At 35.1% G+C, this 22,694-nt stretch overlaps 1 protein-coding gene across 2 annotated transcripts in view; it reads left to right on the top strand.

Moving 5' to 3' along the window:
- Positions 1 to 22,349, top strand: part of PXDNL (peroxidasin like) — a 481,521-nt gene extending 459,172 nt beyond the window's left edge. The window contains exons 21-23 of one of the 2 annotated variants that reach the window (XM_027581093.2): positions 792 to 921; positions 19,242 to 19,355; positions 20,089 to 22,349. In XM_027581093.2, the coding sequence (XP_027436894.1) occupies positions 792 to 921; positions 19,242 to 19,355; positions 20,089 to 20,220 (376 nt within the window). In that variant the 3' untranslated portion in view covers positions 20,221 to 22,349. The remainder of the gene's footprint in view (positions 1 to 791; positions 922 to 19,241; positions 19,356 to 20,088) is intronic. The other variant, XR_003517612.2, reaches the window with a different exon arrangement.
- Positions 22,350 to 22,694: the final 345 nt, after the last annotated feature.

Here is a 22,694-nt window from a genome sequence, read left to right as displayed (position 1 = left end):
GAGAGAGAAGCAGAGGGAGAAGCAGGCTCCCAAGGAGCAGGGAGGCCGATGCGGGACTCGATCCCAGGACCCTGGGATCATGACCTGAGCCGAAGGCAGATGCTCAACCATCTGAGCCACACAGGCGCCCAATGTATAAAAATATTTTTGACAATATATTGTAATCATAGGTGGATGGAACTTTCATTTCAATTTTCCAAACTTATTATTTACCTCTGTGTTTTGAGAACTTCAGTTAAGCTCTAGGAATCATATTTTAAATTCAGCCCAAGACTTTTTATTTCCTTTTATTATCAATAATACTGAGCTATTTTGCATCTGGTTTAAGATTAGATTTTTGTTAGACTAGTATTCTCATCTTAATTTAGTTCTTGCCATGAATTTATAATAGAACAAGGAAATTTCCCACCTGCGTACTATATAATATATAATATTTAATTTGTCACTGCTCTTTCACTGTGAAGTGGAATGAACAATTTACTAAAAGACATAATTTGAGATCTAAATAATATGTCAAATAGATATGTAATACTATGTGGCATTCCCTTTATTTCCTAAGAAATACTTCCTTATCATTTTGAATAAACTATGTGGAACAGATATGACACTCTGGATTATCTTCTTATATGTCATTTAATTTTAATTTCTAATTCCAGTCACATCTTTTTATGTCCACACAGCATAGCAGTCACAATGCCCTGTACATTCCAATGCCTGAGGAATATTTGTTGATTTTTTTTTATCATGCAACTTCTATTTTTCAGCATTTTATTTGCTTCTTGTATAAACAGGCAACAAGGTCACTTGTACATTGATGAAGATGGTAGAAACGTGACACTTCTGGCAAAAGCAAAGTTTGCCCAAGATTTCAGCAATTTTGCAGTGGAAATTCAAAAAACCATCAAAGCTCTCAGAGAACAGGTTTGTTTTTTTTCCCCTAAGTAACATGTCCTTGTTGTAGAGACTGGAATAACTAGATTAAAAAAAAAAAAAATCTGTCCAATGACTTTGTGAATATATAGCACAATACCAGAATAATAATGGGGAGTTATTATATATATGTGGAGAGTTTCCTTATAAGAGTTGAATTCAGGGAAGGAGCACTTGGGTAAAATCCATTTCCTTTCTACCAAATACCAATATCTTCAATACACAGGGACCCAGTGATGGAGCTCTCTGCTCAGTGAGTTTTTGAGTTCCTGCTCAGTGCCTTTCTGAATAGTTGTGTTTGGGTGCTCTCTTCATCTCTGTGGATATAGAAATTTGTAACAGACCAACAAATACTTTTCTTATAATTTTTTTTGTTTTTGAAATGGAGTCCAAACAAGCCTCTTAGGGATTACTGGTTTGTCTGGCTTTCCTTTTTTGAAAAAGCTATTGTTAAAAATGAAATTTCCACACTCCTCTGCACTTTTGCTTATTTTGCCAGTTGTTCTAGCTCGTGGTTTATTTAATTTTTTCTAAAATTTGGGAATGAGTCAATGAGAGATTTGGCTTGTATTAGAAATGGCATTTAGATGGTTTTATTCAGAAATGGAAGTCTGATCTCTTTCAAGGCATGGTGCTGTGCTGGCTCCTTCTTTGACTTTAATGTCACTGTGAAGCGTATTCTTCCCTTCTTACCATCAGAGGTCTTGAGGCAGAAAGCACTGTAGGGGTGTGAGAAGAACCCAGGGTCTGAAGACAGGAAGTTCTACCTTTCAAGTTGTCTGACCTGGGCAATTTATTTGACCATTCAGAATAAGTGCTGTCCTCTGCACTTTCAGGAATGTTATGAGGATCAAATGAGATTATATGGCAGAGGCACTTTGTGAACAGTAACCTCCTTAACATATTACTGTTGCGTGTGAACGTAAAAATATTATCTTGTATAGAAATGCGAGATTACTGGCTTGATGTGTGTGCCACCCTTAGGGGCTGGCTGCAGCCGTGGTTTGCATCAGTGTGCTACTCATCAGCACCGTTCCTTGTGACCAAAACACCTGTTTGTCCAATCAGTTGTCCAATCTGAGTCTGAACATGAATCTCAAAGATGTGAAGCATTGTTTCTTGAAGGTTATTCTTGAAGGATAAGGTTATTCCATCTTAGAATGGTTGGGGTGACCTAGGACTCTGGGACCCCACTGAGTCTAGGGACCTTTATTTTATTTTCAGTGAGCTTATGTGTTATATTATACTGGTAAGAGAAAGTCCTCGGCACTGGGCTGCAGAAGGTGGGCCCTGTTAATTTAAACATTAATCCATTTATCTATATAGCAAATTATTTTTTTATAAACTTATTTTATGGATTTTCAGACACAGGTAGAATCCATAAGCAACATTTTAGTCCAATTTTATCTGCATGTTAGTGGTAATATTTCATCTTTGATATGTGCTATAGTGATTAGAAGCATTCCATATACCCCAAGACTGCAGTAGCTGGCCCTCCTAGTTGTCCAGTAACAATTTGAAGTAACACATATCTCTAAATGTATCAAGGAAAAGTGTTTTTTCCTGTTAACTTGCTCTATCTCTTCCATTATATTGTAAATTTCTTAATAGCTGGGGCCGTTTCACTGCTGGATCCTCAGTGCCTGACACATAGTACTTGTTTAAAAACAACCAATGTTGGGGTGCCTGGGTGGCTCAGTCGTTAAGCAACAGCCTTAGGCTCAGGTCATGATCCCAGGGTCCTGGGATCGAGCCTCGCATCTGGCTCCCGGCTCAGTGGGAAGCCTGCTTCTCCCTCTCCCACTCCCCTTGCTTGTGTTCCCTCTCTCGCTGTGTCTTTCTCTGTCAAATAAATAAAATCTTAAAAATAAATAAATAAAAGCAACCAATGTTTCTTTTTTTTGTTTTTTAATATTTTATTTTATTTGTCAGACAGAAAGAGAGAGCGTGCGAGCACACAGTAGGGGCAGAGGGAGAGGGAGAAGCAGGCTTCCCGCTGAGCAGGGAGCCCAATGCAGGGCTCGATCCCAGAACCCTGGGATCATGACCTGAGCCAAAGGCAACCACTTAACCGACTGAGCTACCCAGGCACCCCTGTTTTCTTTTTGAACTCAAAAAGTTCTGGATCTATGAAGAATATAAAGGGTTTGTAAGGATTGGACAAAGATGGAAGAGGCAGTTTAGAAGGTCCTGAGAGCTCTTACAGGAGTCAGGTTTCCCTGAGCTGTGGCCGGGACACACTGATGGGAAGGGGGGCAGTAGGGCACAGAACTGTGTGCACACTGAATGAAACCCAACAAAATCTTGACAGATAAAAATTGAATGAATAAATAAATATGACATAATACCAGCATTGGGAACTATTGATTCAAGTCAGAAATCAGCCCAGATCATGTAAAGTAGATTGAAAAAAGAAAAAAAAAGGTTTAGAATGGAACACAGAGATAAATTGAGCATATTTCCTGGGTGGCTTTCAAGAGCATCTACAACTACATCTATGACCAGAACAAGAAGCACTCAGAGGTGGACAGGATGATGAAGACAGACGTTCTGAGGATAAAGCATATTTTCAGATAGAACAAACCCTTAGGATTTGTGAAATTAACATTTGTTGTTAATCTGTCATTTACTGTATAAAAACCTGTTTTAATGGTCCATGTTAATATGAAATGTATCCTCTTAGCTAAAAGGACATTTCTAAATGTGCAGTGTGTTCAGCTTTGTAGCTTTTCTGTTGTTTATCAACATGAATGCAATACATTCTGTAAATAAATAAAAAACAGAAATTAAACCCTTTATTTTATGAAAAGTGAGCACCCAGATAAAGTCATGTGTATTTCTCATGGTAAAATTAAAGACAATGAACAAGTAGATTAAACAGAATATAGAAACTGTAGTCCATAGTGGTACTCATCACGTAGGAGATTATTGTTATTCTTGAGACCATCCCTTGTCTAAGACACAAGATTCCAACCTTCACTTACTAGCCATGGGTTTCTACCTTTACTTTCTGACCCTAGGTGCATTTTGTCTACGGGGCTGTGAAATAGTGCCAGTCTTGACATTTTCCATTGTTGATTGTTTACATTTATTAGGTGACTTTGGAATGTCTAGAAAAGATATTCATTAATGGTGGTCCTTTAACTATGATAGAATCAAAGTAATGAAGGTGGTCTGCAAATGCCATGATGTTGTAGGTGTTTTGTAATCAGTGGATTATAGTAAAGTATATTTGCTCTTTAAATATGATTCTGATCATTGTAGAGATAACTAGAGCCATAACTACATTCAGAACATTTAATTATTTCAATCTGTGATGGTGCCTAATTTACATGGCTGTAAGGGTGTTTGTGTATGTTACAGGGGGGAGGTGGTATATAATGAACAATGAGATGATATATAAGAACTTATACGTTTAATTAAAACTAAATTCTTAAAATGAGGTTTTCAAACTGTTTGATGTCACAATAAGTGCTTTATAAAGAATAATTGAGACTTTGGGACAAGTTCTCAGATCTCTAGTATCCTTTTGTATGAATATAGAGTAAAATAAGATATACATTTGGACTCAAACCATCAGATTTTTTAAGAGAAATCTAAGCCATTCAAATAAGCTCTTAAGCCATTTATTTCAAGTTTTATTCAAGCTAAATAAGACACACAAGTTTGCATTTAATATTTAAAATTAATTAAAATAAGCATATGTTATATTTTTATATAAATATCAATATCATAATAAAACTGAATTGTAGTCTTCATATGGTATATGCTTTTTCCACAGCCCTTTGGTATAATGGATATATTTTCTCTTTCTCTAGGAGCCTCTCATACAGATATTTATTATTTTATGGTTGAGGTTCATGGTGTTTACACCTCTATCATTATATTATTATCCAGAGCTAGAATTTACTTAATTGTTATAGACTTGGAATTTATCTTGCAAGTATATCATTTGTTTATAGAAAACAAAATGTTTTGTACATTTTGATGCAATTTCTAGAGCCACAATGTACTAAAAAATGGAGTCTACCTGTTTTATTATATGGGCCTAAATATCATTTTTCAGATATTGTGTCATATGTGATCAGATCTCAGACCTTATGACACAACTCAAAAAAAGTGCCTAATTTTGAGTATCAGTGAATAGTACAGTGGAGATACACAGATATCACTAAATAATTTGCATGTACTTAAGATCATTTGGAACACCACATCAATATTATGACATTTTAGAGTGAATTTTCTTTTTTAATATTTTATTATTTCTTAATATGAAATAATTGCAAGTGATTTAATTTTTTTTCAACAGAAAGAAGAAACACTAAAATTAAATTTAAAATGTAATATCATTTTATTTCCCAAGGAGATGTATAAGTCAGTTTTCAGTGAAAATAACAGAAACCCTCTAGTAATTCCAAGTAGGATGGGTTTAAATACAAGAAGTTATAGGTTTTCACAACCTTTGGAAGGGTGAGAGGAATAGAGGTCATAGAAACAGGTGCAGGGAGCTATTTGGTTCACAGGAGCTCATTTGGAAGCCACAGTGAGTCTCAGCAATTTCACAGGAGCCTGAAGCTCAGCCTACGTACCTGTTAGCGGTTGTGCTTGAGGATAATACTGCTTTCCTTTCCAATCTTACATGAGTGCCTCTCATTGGTAGACGAACCCAGAACCATAATGGGAAGGAAGTTAGGGTGTAGTTGTCTAGATATCTCCTCTGAGATCTATGTAAAAGGGTGCAGTTGATGATAATTTAATGATAGATAATCAATGGCCCATATTTAGGCAAGATCATGTATTTCACTGTAACTTGGTAATTGATTGGATGGTTGGAAAGACTGAATGTGAAGCTAGAAAGATACCTTGTGGTCACAAAGACAAAATTCTTGTTCTGAATTCAGATTAGTTAGAACAAGCAGGAAGGGAGATAGAGCAATAGATTGTCCACTATAACTTATTTATCCAAAGTGGGTTCTTTCATGAGTTCAAAGGGGACAACAGTAATAATAATTAAGCCTGAGGGAGGAGGGAAGCATAAATTAGAACTGTTCCAGAAAATCCAGCTCCATCACTTTACTGAACAAATATATGAGGATGAGTGAAAGAAAAGAATCAAAGATACTTCAGAGGCTTCCTTTTAATTAAGGGACAGGTAATGTTATTACTAATATAACAACCACAGAAAGTGAAACAATTAAAGCTAAAGGAAGTTTTGACATATGTAAGGAACAGAAAGATGTCAAGTATGGCTGGAGAATAGGTAATAATCAAGAATAAGAAAAATCACATGATATGAGTCTGAGAGGCAGAAACTGTCTAAATAAGAAGGCCTATTAGTGTTCTCCTGAATTCCAAATCTCTGAGGAACAGGAAAGATGCTTTGCATTTGAATTTAGATAATTTGATCCGGTTTCTGTGGGAGAACTGATAAAAGAATACAAAAGTGACTGCAGTGATCTGTCGTGTTCCAGAAGTGAGCAGATGTTGGCTTAGGCTGTGCTGATGATCTTAGACAGGAAGAAAAAGGACAAGCTTTGGAGACATAATTGTGAAGTAGAATGGTCAGGACTTAGTGACTGAATGTATTACAGCAACTCCATTTTGATGTGGAGAAGCTCCTGCCCAAAGTGAGGTTCTTATGTCAAAACCCATGGGAGTAATTGTTTGGTATGAACAAAGGAAGATTTATTACTCACACAGCTGGGGAGATGGCCAGGGATGTTCACACACAGAAGACCACGTGAGGACACAGTGAGAAGTTGGCCATCTACAAGCCAAGGGGAAAGTCCTCAGAAGAATCCAACCCTGCCAGCACCTTAATCTTGATTTTCAGCTTCTACAACTATAAGAAAATAAATTTTTGTTGTTAAGCTGCCTGATCTGTAGTACTTTATTATTGCAGCCCTAGAAAACCAGTACAGATTTTGGTACCAAGAAGTGGGATGTCGCTGTAACAAATACCTAAAAGTGTGAAAAAGGTTTCAGAACTGGGTAATGAATAGAGGCTGTTTAGAGTTTTGAGGTGCCCATTAGAGAAAGCCTAGATTGTGTTGGAGAGATTTTTGGCAGAAATATGATGTTAAAAGTACTTCTGATGAGATCTCAGATGGAAATAAGGAACATGTTATTAAACATTGAAGGAAAGATGATCCTTGTTATAAGTGGCAAAGAACTTGGGTGAATTATGTCTAATGTTTTGTAGAACACAGAAACTAACACAGGTTGACACAGGTTGACTGCTAATGCATACAGGGTTTATTTTGGGATGATGCAATGTTCCAAAATTCGATTGTGATGATGATTGTACAACTTTGTAAATATACTGAAACATTTAAATGACAGTTTTATAGATTCTTTGGGGTTTTCAACATAGACAATTTTGTCATCTGTGAATAAAGGAATTTTGTACCTTACTGTCCATCTATGTACCATTTATTTATTTTTTATTGTCTTCTAGCATTAGCTAGGACTAAAATTTCGAAGAAGACTGAGAAAGGAAAGTTCCCAATCTTATAGGGAAAGCACTGTGCCTCTCATCATTAAATATGTTAGCTATAGATGATTTTTGTAGATTTTTTTTATCAACTTGTGGAAATTCTCTATTACTAGTTACTGAGAATTGTTATCATGGGTGAGTGTTGGATTTTGTCAGATCTTTTTTTTATCGATATCATGAACATATGATTTGTTTTTTAGCCTGTTGATATCATAGATTCCACTAATTGATTTTGGCTGTTAAACAAGCCTTGTATACCAAGAATAAATCACACTGGGTTATGGTATGTAATTGTTGTTATACATTGTTAGATTAAATCTGCTACTATCTACATCTACATGTATGAGAGGTATTGTTCAGAAGTATTTTTCATAATTTCTTTTTTTCCCTCATAATTTCTTAACCTGGTTTTGGCTTTAAGTGTTCTATTTGCTTCTATTTTCTGGAAGAGGTTGTAGAGTCTTGCTTTTACTTTTTCTCTAAGTGTAAATCACCAGTGAATCCATCTGTGCCTTGTGCTTTCTTTTTTGGAAGGTTTTTAAATTACTGATTTAATTTTTTAATAGATATAGGCTGTTCAGGATGTCTGTTTCTTATGTGAGTTTTGATAATTTGTGTCTTTAAAGGAATTGATTCCTTCCATCTAAGTCATGAAATCTCTGGGCCTAGAGTTGTTTATAGTATTTTTTGTCCTTCTAACGTTCATAGGATTAGTAGTGCTGATTTTATTTATGATGTTGGCAGTTTGTGTGTTTTCTATGTTTTCTTGGTTAGTTTCACTAGAGATTTATGAATATTATTGATATTTTTAAATAATTAGCTTTTGTTTGTTTTCATTTTCTATTGTTTCCCAGTATTCAGTTTTATAGTTTTCTGTTATAAATTTCATGTCCTTTTTTCCCTATGCTTTGGGCTTAATTTTCTCTTATTTCTCTAGAAATTAGAGTTTTTCTAGAAACTAGAATTAGTTCATTTGAAACTAGGACAATTATAGCAACAAAATTAAACCTAAAATATGACAAAGAAAGGACATCAAATGTTTAGAACAGAAATCAATAAAATTGAATATAGAAAAGCAATAAGAAACCTCAATGAAAACAAAAGCTGATTTTTAAAAAAAACAATAAATTTCATAAATCCCTAGTGACACTAACCAGGATAAAAAAGAGAGAAACACACGAATTTCCAATACTGATTTCCTATCTTTCTTCATTTACAATATATGGATTTAATTCCATGAATTTTTCTTTAAACATTCTTCTATTGCACTTGCCAAATTTTGATATTATATCTTCATTTTCATTTATTTAAAAGTATGCATTTCTTTTCTATTTCTCTTTCTTTGATACATGGATAATTTGAATTGTGTTTCCCAATTCCCAGATGTTTCTGTTATTGACTTTTAGTTTAATTCCACAGTAATCTAAAAGTGCACTTTGTATATCTATTCTTTTCTATTTGTTTAAGGTTGCATTATGGTCCAGGATGTCATAGATCTTGATGAATGTTTCCTGCTCTTTGGGACTCAACTATGTCTCTGCTTCATAGATTTTAAATTTCCAGACCCAAACTAAAGGAGCACCCCTGTCTGGAAAATACTTTTCTTGTGGTAGAAGAAAAAAAACAATGTTGGGACTGGTGTTTAAAACTTCTTTAATATGACTCACATTAGCTCTGCTCATGTGTCATTGGCCAGGGTGAGTTATAGAGTCAAACCTGATGTCACTGGGAGAGAGCTATACTACTCCCAGAGAGAGTGACCACAGAGGGGTCCATGGAGAAAGGCCCACTATAGAGGACCATTGACTTTTGTGAACAGAACAATGCAATCTATCACAAGCCACTTCCAGAGTGGGAAACTTTGGACACAAAATTGAGTGGGCTTTAGGAATAATTGCTACTTAATAGACCTGGTTCTAAATTCAGTCAAATATTTCAGTAAATACTTGGGAATTTCAATACACTGTAATTAGTAAATTTTAGACTCAAAATAACTTTTAGTATATTTCTATAAAATGGAATACTACTTTTTAAGGGACATACTTTCTCTCTGGATGAATTTTGCAAAAATTTTAAGTTCTTAGGTCATTTACTTTTATGATTGGATCTCTAAGTTTCCTTTAGGTGTTAGATATTGTGTCTAAATTTTACCCTTTTTATGAGGCTACCATTCATAGAAGAATAGGAGCCCAACCTACTCTGGCATAACTTCATCTTAACTAATCACATCTGCGATGCCCCTATTTCCAAATAATATCACATTGTGAGGTACTGGGGATTAAGGCATTGAGTTACAAAATTTTGGGAGTCACCACTCAACACATGAAAGGAACTATGAAAGTAAGGATCCTACTAGTAGGCAGCTCAAGAATGACAATATTGTTATCAATATTGTCTGCTATGATTAAACAGCGATATGGTGTGGCTAAGCTTTTGGTTAAGTTATTAACTTTGCAGAGCAAGTTAATAAATTATATAGAACAATAATTTTGGAGTCATTTAAGTCAAAATTTTACATAACTGTATATGATAAATTACTTCTGGGAAAATAGAGTAGATGTGCTTTTGCCTATTCCTTGCAATGTACAACTAAAAACCTTAAACATCATATATAAACAAACATAAGAAGACTCAGAATGGTGAAGAGAAGAAAGAAGTGACCTTGGGTCCCAAGGAACAACGTGTTTTTGTTTCGTGGTTTTAGGTATTTTTGTTTTTTCCTCATGCAACCCAGTTTGGAGCTGAGTAGCTCACTTGGCAACTCTGAAATGACATCAGGTAGAGAGGGAAAAAAGGCTGAATGAAACCTTACTCTCTCTAGGCAAAAGACTAGGAAACAGACAGCCTAGTGATAGAGAAAACTTTTAGACAATAACCATCCTTCCCCAGCCAAACAACATAGACAAAACTTTGGCCCCACTGCCACCAATGCTAGCAAGCCCTGAATGAGGAGCCCAGACTTCTACCCACTCCAGCCTTTAATTAGGCATCATAACTCCCCCCATGAGGCTATTGTCAGAAAAGGCCAAGCAGGAAACCAGGATTTTCATCTCTTTTAAGTGATTACAGTCAAAAGCAGTAGAGACCCTGTGGGGAGTTTTGACTTCCACTCTGACCCAACAATAATGGAGCACCACTCTCCTTTCCCACTGGGGTGGTGTCAGAAGAGGCCCAGTGGAGAGTTAGGACTTCCACTACTTCCCACTGGTAATGAGATCACCCTTTCCCCTCACCACCCCATGGTCAGTGGAGGCCATGTGCAGAGCAGTAAAGAATGTACTTACGTCTCCCAGCTAAGAAAATATAAGTGGAGGCCCAACAGGGAGCCAGGACTTTCAACTCCATATAGGATTAATGAAGAGAACTTCCTTGGGCATCGACAGAGGCCAAGTGGGGGACACAGACTCCTACTTCCACATGGCAGCAACAGTGTGGTGCCCTCCTTCTGTTAGAGCAGTTTCAGAGGAAAACACCTACAACAGAAGGCTTAATAACATCCAAATTCTCACACCATAACACTCAACATGTCCTTATTTAAATAGAAAATTATTCATTATGCCAAGAACCAGGAAAATCTGAAATGGAGTAAAAAAAAAAAGACAGTGGATTCCAACACTAAAGTGACAGAGATATTACAATTATGTGACAGGGATTTTAAAGCAGCCATCAGGAAATCAAGAAATAGAACACAGAAAAGTGAAAAACAGAAAGAACAAATGGTAAACAAAGAATAAATTGTATATTTAAGCTCTAACATATCTAATCATATTAAATGTAAATGTTCTAAATATACCAATTAAAAGACAGATATTAAACAAACTGTTTAAAAAAGCATAACCTATATTTTATGCTGTCTACAAGAAACTGACTTCAAATATAACAATATAGGAAGGTTGAAATTGAAATGGTGGAAAAATATATATTATACAAAAATTAATTAAAATAAAGCAAAAGTGGCTAAGTTAATTTTGGATAAAATAGATTTCAGGGGAAGGATTACCAAGACAATTACACAATGATAAAAGAACCAACCACAAAGAAGGCAAATCTTATATATACATGCACTAACCAAGAGAACTGCAAAATATTTGAAATATATGAAGCAAAAACTAATAAAACTGAAAAGCGAAATAGTCAAAACTATTTAGTCAAAACTTCAACATCCCCATCTCAACAGTACAGAAAATATCTAAAAAAAAAGTCAGCAAGATTTAGAAGAATGCAAAAATGACTACAAACAATAGGATCTAACTGACATTTTTATAGCACACTCAATCTAACAATAACAGAACACTCCCTCGATTCAAGTGCCTACTTCTAGTACCAAGATAGACTTTATTCTGGGTCATAACAGAAACCTTAATAAATTTAAAAGAATTCAAGTTATGCAGAGCATGCTTTCTGAACCCAACACAACAAAACTAGAAATAAGAGAAAGACATGACAATGACCAAATATTTGGAAAGGAAACAACGTACTTTTGAAGAGTTGATGAGTCAAAGAGGAAGTCTCAAGGGGAATAAAAAAATACATTGAACTGAATGAAAATGAAGCATAAATTAGCATAAAGCAGCACAGAGAGGGAGATTTATAGCCCCTAATACAATAGAAAAGAGGGAATGTCTTTCAAATCAATAATCTAAGTTTCTACCTCAAGAACATGGAAAAGTAACAACTAAATAAACTCATGGCAAAAAGAAAGAAGGAAAATCTTCACACCTAAATTTGACAACTTAGATCAACTCCTTGAAAAACACAAACTACCATGATTCACCCAATATAAAAATAGATAACTTGAATAGCTTTAAAGCTGCCAAGGAAATTGAATTATTAATTTAAAAAAATCTCCTCCCAAACTCCCATGTGCGTATGGCTTCAAATGTGCAGAAGTCTACCAAATATTTAAAGAAAATTTCACAGAAATTTTCCCATAATAGGAGAGGAGAGAATACTTTCAATTCACTTTTTTTTTGTTTCATTTTATTAACAGAGGTAGGGAAATCACTTGCACAGTGTCACATAGATAATGCACAGTAAAGACTGCTCTCAAGAGTAGATTTTCTGAAAATCTTTTCACTAGAGAGAGAATTTACTGTTTCCATGGGAGGTAGAGGGGCTGGAATATAAGCCCTGACAGTTGTTTGTTTTCTGTGTTTTGTTTGTTTGTTGTAATGCACGTGCCTGACTTAAGCTTTGTTGAAGCATCAGTTTCAAAGAGGCATAGGCTACCTTGAATAAATACATTGCCAACTACACCACCAGATAAACAGCTAAGCCACCTCTCCCCACAGAGTTTTCTTTGATTTCATATTTGTTTTGTTTTGTTTTGAAGGGCATGAATGAGAGAAATAGGAAAAAAAATAGCATACAGAAATATGTCTTTAGTTATGTAAGAAATAGGGCTATTCATTACCTATATTTTTGGAAAAAGAAGGACTATGAATTCTTTGATTAAAAAAAAAATAAACATCTTGGTTGGATTTCTATAATAGACCACATGGGCACCTTGTCTTTTCTTTATATTTTAAATTTCTGCTCTTATGTTTTAAATTCACCAATAAGGAGCAGGCCCTCAAAACTCTAGACCCCCACTCTTTTTTTTATTATGTTATGTTCATCACCATACATTACATCATTAGTTTTTTTTATTATTATGTTATGTTCATCACCATACATTACATCATTAGTTTTTGATGTAGTGTTTCATGATTCATTGTTTGCATATAACACCCAGTGCTCCATTCAATACGTGCCCTCTTTAATACCCATCACCAGGCTAACCATCCCCCACCCCTCCCCTCTAGAACCTGCAGTTTGTTTCTCTGAGTCCATAGTCTCTCAATTCATTTTTGAAGATAGTATTAACCTAATACCAAAACTAAATAAAAACAGTGCAAAAGAAGAAAACCACATACCAACATCCCTCATGAATATGGATGTAACAACTTTTAACAAAATATTAGCAAAGAGAATATAGCAATACATAAAAAGAGTTATATAACATAATTAAATGGGGTTTACTTGAGGAATTCAAGGCTGGTTTAATGCTCCAAAATCAATTAATTAATGTAACCTGCTGTATTAATAGGCTAAATGGTGAATGGTTGAATTCTTTCCTCCTACTATTGCCAATAAAGTAAGGATGTCCATTCTCACCATTCTTATTAAACAGAGTGCTGAAAATTCTTCCTAATGCAATAGGGCAAGAAAAGGAAAATGTTTTCAGATTGGAAAGGAAAAAAGAAAACTATATTCAGATGATACAGTTATCTCTTAGAAAATTGCAAGGACTCTACTAAACAACTCTTAGAATTAATAAGTAAGTTCAACAACGTCACAGGATGGAAGATACACAAGATAAACATACAAAAATCAATTGTACTTCTGTATACTAGCAATAGTTACATGGGAAAACAGAGAAAGGAAACTTATTATCCAGCATGTTCTCTGACTCCCCACCAAAGTGCCTCTTATTCTCAAGACTTTGTGATTAACTCCGTGACAAAATTTCATCATGCATTTTATCTCTTACATTTATGGTACATAGATAGTTCTCAGACTATTTCCCTTAAAAAGTTTCTTTGTCATTTGAAAATATATTATTACTCTAAGTGCCAGAAGTTTACAATAGATGTGCTGCTGTCATTTGTCTAGTTTGCTTTTCTATACTTTTCTCCTTGAGGACAGACGTTACCACCTAAATATCTTTTCTATATCTTAGAATTGCCTCTACTCTTTTTTATTTTTGGAACTTATTCAACTTCACTAATGTTTTACATTATCTCAGTATTTTTAGAAATAAAAGTGTTTTTTGTTTGTTTGTTTGTTTGTTTTAGTCTTCTAGGCCATAATCACTAATATCTCTACAGAATTTTATGATTTTCATCTTTCACACCCATGACCCTGCTCAGGCAATGACTAACTCAGTTCACATCTAGTCATTGTAAAACCCTCTCATTCCTGCCTCCACCATAATTTTTAATTTATCCTACCATGATCTCCATTATCACTACTTAGAAAAAGCCAGAGATTTAGTCTTTTAGTTCAGCAGTGTTTACCTGGCATATATTGGATATTTAAGAATCCTATTGGGTAATGAATAAATTAAGGAACAATGGTTCACATCCCAAGTAGGCATTGTAATACTAAATTACCCCCAAAGGCCCATCCTACTGTCTTACTTCAACACAAATGTAGTAAAACATTTTACACAATTTTTATTTATTTATTTATTTATTTATTTATTTATTTATTATTTATCATTTATTTATTTTTACACCAAGACATTGTATCCTTAATGAATTCCAAGTTCATGGGTATTCTTGGCTCTGGAAAATGTAGTCCTAACCCATCTTTTTTTTTTTTAAGGCTTTAATTTAATTTAATTTAATTTTTTAAAGTTTTTTATTAATATATAATGTATTATTTGTTTCAGGGGTACAGGTCTGTGATTCATCAGTCTTACAGAATTCACAGCTCTCACCATAGTATATACCTTCCCCAGTGTCCATCACCCAGATACCCCATCCCTCCCACCCCCTCTCCTCCAGCAACCCTCAGTTTGTTTCCTGAGATTAAGAGTCTTTTATGGTTTGTCTCCCTTTCTGGTTTCATCTTGTTTCATTTTTCCCTCCTTTCCCCTATGATCCTCTGTCTTGTTTCTCAAATTCCTCATATCAGTGAGATCATATGATACTTGTCTTTCTCTGACTGACTTATTTGCTTAGCATAATACCCTCTATTTCCATCCACATCATTGCAAATGGCAAGATTTCATTTTTGATGGCTGCATAATATTCCATTGTATATATATACCACATCTTCTTTATCCCTTCATCCGTTGATGGACATCTAGGCTCTTTCCATAGTTTGGCTATTGTGGACATTGCTGCTATAAACATTCGGGCATATGTGCCCCTTTGGATCACTACAATTTTATCTTTGGGGTAAATACCCAGTAGTACAATTGCTGGGTTGTAGGGTAGCTCTATTTTCAACTTTTTGAGGAACCTCCATATTGTTTTCCAGAGTGGCTACACCAGCTTGCATTCCCACCAACAGCATAGGAGGGTTCCCCTTTCTCTGCATCCTTGCCAACATCTGTCATTTACTGACTTGTTAATTTTAGACATTCTGACTGGTGTGAGGTAGAATCTCATTGTGATTTTGATTTGGATTTCCCTGATGTCAAGTGATGTGGAGCACTTTTTCATATGTCTGTTGGACATTTGGATGTCTTCTTTGCAGAAATGTCTGTTCATGTCTTCTGCCCATTTCTTGATTGGATAATTTGTTCTTTGGGTGTTGAGTTTGATAAGTTTTTTTATAGATTTTGGGTACTAGCCCTTTATCTGATATGCCATTTGCAAATATCTTCTTCATTCTGTCAGTTGTCTTTTGGTTTTGTTGACTGTTTCCTTTGCTGTGCAAAAGCTTTTTATCTTGATGAAGTCCCAATAATTCATTTTGGCCCTTGCTTCCCTTGCCTTTGGCGGATGTTTCTAGGAAGAAGTTGCTGCAGCTGAGGTCGAAGAGGTTGCTGTCTGTGTTCTCTTCAAGGATTTTGATGGATTCCCGTCTCACATTTAGGTCTTTCATCCATTTTGAGTCTATTTTTGTGTGTGGTATAAGGAAATTTTCCAGTTTCATTCTGTATATGGCTGTCCAATTTTCCCAACATCATTTTTTGAAGAGACTGTCTTTTTTCCATTGGACATTCTTTCCTCTTTGTCAAAGATTAGTTAACCATAGAGTTGAGGGTCCATTTCTGGGCTCTCTATTCTGTTCCATTGATCTAGTATCTGATTTTGTGCCAGTACCATACTGTCTTGATGATTACAGCTTTGTAGTAGAGCTTGAAGTCCAGAATTGTGATGCCACCAGCTTTGCTTTCTTTTTCAACATTCCTCTGGCTATTCATGGTCTTTTCTGGTTCCATGCAAATTTTAGGATTATTGTTTCATTTCTTTGAAAAAAGTTGATGGTATTTTGATAAGGATTGCATTAAATGTGTAGATTGCTCTAGGTAGCATTGACATCTTCACAATATTTCTTCTTCCAATCCATGAGCATGGAACCTTTTTCCATTTCTTTGTGTCTTCCTCAATTTCTTTCATGGAACATTTTCTATTTCTTTGTGTCTTCCTCAGTTTCTTTCATGAGGATTCTATAGTTTTCTGAGTACAGATCCTTTTCCTCTTTGGTTAGATTTATTCCTATCTTATCTAACCCATCTTTTTATCTAATTTCTAAATAATCTTTTTCACATGTTTCATGTTCTTTTTTTTTTAAGATTTTATTTGTCACAGAGAGAGAAAGCACAAGCAGGGGGAGCTGGAGAGGGAGAAGCAGGCTCCCCGCTGAGCAGGAAGCCCAATGTGAGGCTCAATCCCAGGACCCTGGGATCATGATGTAAGCTGAAGGCAGACGCTTACCCGACTAAGCCACCCAGGCGCCCCTTGTTTTAGCCAAACTTACATACTCATTGTTCACTCTCCCCTCATATACTTCCTTCACATACTTTCCCTCCAGCTGAAATATACTACAAATACTACCATGACCAAATGCTATCTTTATTCAAGACCTAGCACAAGTACCACTTAAATTGTAAATTCTTCCCTGATTACTCCATTTCCTGCTCCATTTTTCTAAAAATAATCCATGTTAAAGAGGGCACGTACTGAATGGAGCACTGGGTGTTACACGCAAACAATGAATCATGGAACACTACATCAAAAACTAATGATGTAATGTATGGTGATTAACATAACATAATAAAAAAATAAAAATAACCATTTTTCCTTGAAATCCCATCTCATTGTGTATATACTCTTTTAGCACACAACATCTGGACTTGTATCATATTTATTTTTTGCAGAAATTCACTCTTCCCTACCACATTGCAGACCCCTTAAGAATAGAAACCCAGGAGTATTTATCACTGTAGTCTCCCCTAGGACTAGGTGACAAATAGCAGGTGCTCAGTAACCATTTAAAAATAAATCATTGCTTTTATGGTCTTTAAGGCATCCAGTCTGGTCTATTGTATGTCTCCAAATTTTTCTTGGGCACAGTAATTTCTGTCACATACAAGTAATCATGGTCAAGTGTTTGAAATTGTTTTATTATTTCCAACCAAATAACAGAGTTCAGAGAATCTGAAAGGAACATTCACTAGAGGATAAAAGCATAATGATTTTTAGATATACATTAGAAATTTCTTTTGAAAATATGGGATCTAGCCCTAATGATGCATGTATTCATTTGCTAGCGTAGCTATAACAAATACCACAGGCTAGGTGGTTTTACAACAGAAATTAATTTCTCATAGTTCTGGAAGCTGGGATTCCTGGATCAAGGTGTTGACAGGGTTGGTTTCTCCTGAGGTCTCTCTCCTTGGTTTGTGTCTTCACACAGACTTCCCACTGTGTCTGGACTCTAATCTCCACTTCTCATAAAGACACAATCGCACTGGATTTAAGTTAATTACTTCTTTAAGGACTTTATCTCCAAACACAGTCACATTCTGAGGTATTGGGGGTTGGAGCCTCAACATATGATTTTCAGGGGATATGGTTCAGCCCATAGCATTGCAGCTGCAACTTTCATAAGTCATTCAGTGCTCTTGGACTTAGCCTTTTCTTTTGTAAAACTGCATTTTTTCATCCTTTCTAAAATTCCTCTCAATTCAGTATCTTTAGTTTCTCTATGGATCATTACTCTTTTGTAATGCATTCTCTAGAATATATCTTACTGAACGTCACCATCATTCATGCACCTTATGAAACGTGGAACTTTGCAGTCATCTTGGTTCTTCTTTCTCCCCTACCCTCAATCCAACCAAACACCTCTACCTGCTCAATGGCTCTTCCTGACTCTCACTTCTTCCTTTCTCAGCTGAGCCCATGTGGATCTTCTTGAAGTTTCTTTGTTTTCACTAGTCTGTCTTCATATCGCCATTATGTGATCACTGCTATTTTTCCCCGTTGTCTAGAGACTATAATATCTAAATGAATTTATAGGACTGTTAAGTCCCTAATTTTCTTTGCTGCCTTGATTCCCACCAACACTGCCCCTGTGCCTTTTACCCTCCACAGCAGTTTATGTTCCTGAGATACTGACCTGTTTGTGGTGCCCATGCTTTGGCCAAACTTTTCCCCTTTTGTCTGAAATGCCTTTTTCCCTGCTTGTTTTTCTGAATGATTTTGTTATGTGCACTTACAGTTCAAATGCTTTTTCCCATGTGAGGCCTCCCTTACTTCCTGAGGCAGAACCAAGAGAAACTTGTCTTCTGCTCTTCTTTTGCTTCTGATATACCGTCATTATCTAATTGGCTTAACACTGTGATTTATTGATCTGTCATTCCACTAAGTCTTAAGCTCCTTGAGACCTTGGATTGTTTGCTTTATCTTTGAAGTCTAATAAACATTTGTTTAGGGAATGCTGTTTATAAAAACCTAAGTACAAAGATTAAGTAAAATATAGATTTGTTGAATTAATGTTAATATTTCTTAAGATTTTTATCTACTCATTTGATTTTAATTCCATTCTTTTAAAACTTACCTGTTTCAGATAGTAGATCCATATTCAATATTTTGTCACATATAGGGAACTATTTATTAGCTTAGACACTGGATGACTTGGATTCATTAAGTTTTGGGTAAAAAAAAAGTTAAAAATTATGTTGGCTTTGAAGTTTCTTTTGCCCTCTAGGTGATTGCTTACAGAATAGAGCATTTCATCAAACTGTGTTAGTTATCTGCTTTGTTGGTACTATTTCAATTCCCACATTCCTTTCCTTCATCTCCTTTTTTAGATAAACAAGCTGGAGGCACGCCTCAGGCAGGCGGGATGCACAGATGATAAAGGGATTCGAAGAAAAGACAATGAACACTGGATGAAAGAAGACTGCATTAGCTGTATGTGTAAGGTATGTGTCGCTAGAAGTTTTTCCATCTTCCTCCTCCTGTTTTACTTCTGCTAGCTTGCCAGTTGAGACAAACCTGAAAAATTCAAGAGAGAAAAATGTTCTTTTTTTGTGAACAGATTCTAGGCATATTTTTAAGGTCAAGATATTGATGTGAGATTTTGAGGTTTCTGATTATTGATATAAATATGCCACTATCTCATGAACACTTGCCAAATACCACGTGGGTTTTTCATATTTTCACTAATAACTGGGAGAGCTGACACTCAGGATGTTTACTGAGCTTTGCCCAAGATTACACAAATAGAGGCAGAAATGGGGCTTGAATTCATCTCCTTATTCTCCAGTCAGGCTCACTACAAAAGTTGCCTGAAAGCATTTGGTAAATATTAAAAAAAACTTATCATGATACCCACCAAAAGAGAAAAGCTCAGTCTTTATTTAGTTTGTTTTTTGGACAGAGCTGATAGCAATCACTCCTGCCTCTCTCCACACCTCAAGCCCTCCGGTTTGGGAGGTAACATTTTATAGGCCAGTACTTCCAGCCTTGCTTTTTCATGATGCAAATGTAGAAATAAAGCATTAATAGGAACTACATGTATAAATTAGCTCATACCATGGATAATTTTTATTATATTGAGATAGTCAGCCAATCAGATTACATATTATAAGAAACTTTTAAAAGGTAATTCCACTGTAAGAAAAATGGGAATAATCTTTGAATGTTGCCTTTCAGAGTGGCCAGGTCACCTGTATGGTAGAGACTTGTCCTCCGGCTCCATGTCTCAGTCTTGAATTGGTGAAAGGAACCTGCTGTCCAGTTTGCAGAGACACAGGAATGCCAGCTGATTCCTCAGAGAACCGCTAAGCAATTTACTGCTCTTGAACCCTGAATGGGGAATTTCTCAGGAAAAGGCAGTCAGGCACTTTTGTTTAACCTGTGGTCACACTCCTGGCACAGAAATCACTGATCTAAAACAAATTAGTTCATTTAACCCTTCAACATACTGATGATCTTGCATCTTTTCATTTTCTAACATACCTTGAAGTAATGCAAAATTAATGTCTATAAAGAAGATAGGGATTACTTTATTGTGAGAAATATTTCTTATTGTAAGCTACCAGTTTTACATGCTGTACAGGGAAATAAAAAGAATTTCATGCAATATTTTTAAAAAATCTGAGTATTGTGGAAAATCTCTCATTTCAAAATTCAGAGAGATTATATGATCTCCAGGAATTTTGAGAGAATGGGTTTTGCACTCAGAGAAAACATCTGGAAAGATCTGTGATAACTTTGGCACATGTAATACATATTGCTTTCCTCACTCCGTCTCTCACATCTAGAACCTAGATAATGGCCAGATGTTTCTGGAAAGGCACTTACCTTAACCATCAGTAGGCTCTAACTTCTAGAACATTAGGGAAAAGTGAGTGAAAGTATTTGGAGGAGCTTGCCATTTTTACATTTGGCTAGAAAATACAAACACTATGAAGGGAAGATCCTTCAAAGGAGCCTTGCTCAATCTCTGCCTTTCCATCACTTGTCATTATTATCACCAGTGAGATGTCGAAATTGAAATTTATCAAGTCTGAACAATTCAGGAACAAGCTGAGTTTACTATCAGAAAAATTGGAAATGTTTTTGACTTTAACAAAAGTTGTTGCTTGAGGTTTCTTCTAATTTTGGCACTCTGTTATAGCATTTAAAATACAATCCAATAGACAATAGGTTAGCTATATTCAGAATGGAATATTTAGTAAATTAGGTGAGTTTCACTTAATAAATTCTTTTAAACTATGATGCAGCCACAGTATTTGGGGTTGGTTGCAGTTGTTGTAGATTTGTTTAAGAAATTCTTTGTTCTAGGACTTTTGAGGGGAGACTTCATGTAGTGTCCTGCCCAGAGGGACTCTCAGGGTGATAACTCTACTGTTTTCCAATTACAAAATAAACATTTAACACCAGGCACAAAATCTCCCAATATTTAGAAGTATTATGTAAAATACAGTATTCATTGTAGTGAAAATATTTTCATGGTTTTAATATTATGAGTGAGGAAAGGTGTTTTCGGAGTTTGATAATACAGGTCATTATTTTAAAAACGTATTGGTGATTCCCTCCTATGATACAAAATAATTTTTTACTAAAAAGTTTAAGGACAAAACTATATGTCCTAAAAGTTTGATGTTTGATGCATTTTTAAGTCCAAAATAATTTTTAATTATATTTCATTTTGAAAGACAAAATGTAACAAGTTGCAAAAGCTTGACATTTGGTGGCCTTTCAAAATGCAACAAAGTGAAATGAAGCTAAACGTTATGGAAGTATAATTAGTTCCTCTGAAACTACAGTAAACATATTGCAAATGACAATAATACATGTAATAGTTTAGGTTTCTCATCATGTTCATTTGTCATTTTATCATTTTATTAAAGTTTAAGCAAGACCTGTATGATATCTCATATGACTTTTTGTCCATAACCACATGTTAATTTGGATGCCACCTGGTCAGTATGTTTGGCTTGTTGAACATAAGCAAATATCAAAATAACAGAATAAAATTATCATTTAAAATGGAACATGGGGATTTAAAAACTTGTCTATCAACTGACAATTTGAAAATCCAGTAACCTTTACAAATATGGTTATAATATCATCATACAGATTACCTTTTGCTTTATTCATTTTATTTGTATTTCATTTATTTGACTGTATTTTTAAAAATGTTTCATTTTGAAAGTATTATTGTGCATAATAAAAATTTCAAGTATTTCCCAAGGATATATAAACCTTTGTATTCCATTTCTGCCGTCCAAAGGTGAATGTTATTTTCAGTTTTCTATGTGTGTGTCTGTGTGTGTGTGTGTATTCCTCTATACAGTTTCTATGCAACACAAATATGATGATGTTTCTTCCTCAATGATTTTGTCTATTCCAAAGAACCTTAAAACATTGAAAATCCAAATGTATTTGTTAACAATATTTGATATATTATATTCTGCCAAGAAATTTGTTTTAGGTAAAATTTAATGTTTTTTACATGTGACACTTTTCTGATCTGGGGCAAAAGAAGTATCCATGAGGAGGTATACACAAAGAAGATGAAAGCATTCTTGGGCTCACTTTTTGCCTGATTTTGTCTGCTAAAGAAAAGCAAAGATTTTTAACCAGGATGTATGATTATGTGAAAAGGTAGAAAAATAGCTCCTTTCTTTCAGGGGCTCTTTAATGTCTACTTTGTCCCTCCTATACCTAAGTGGCCACACTGCACACAGAGCTACATGACATGTAGTTGAAGGGATATAGACAGCTTTTATTTGAGACTGGAGATTAAAAAT

This window comes from Zalophus californianus, chromosome 4, assembly GCF_009762305.2.
Source record: "Zalophus californianus isolate mZalCal1 chromosome 4, mZalCal1.pri.v2, whole genome shotgun sequence".
Classification (NCBI taxonomy): Eukaryota; Metazoa; Chordata; class Mammalia; order Carnivora; family Otariidae; genus Zalophus; species Zalophus californianus.
Note: the sequence above shows the minus strand (reverse complement) of the source record. Positions and strands in the feature narration are given on the sequence as shown.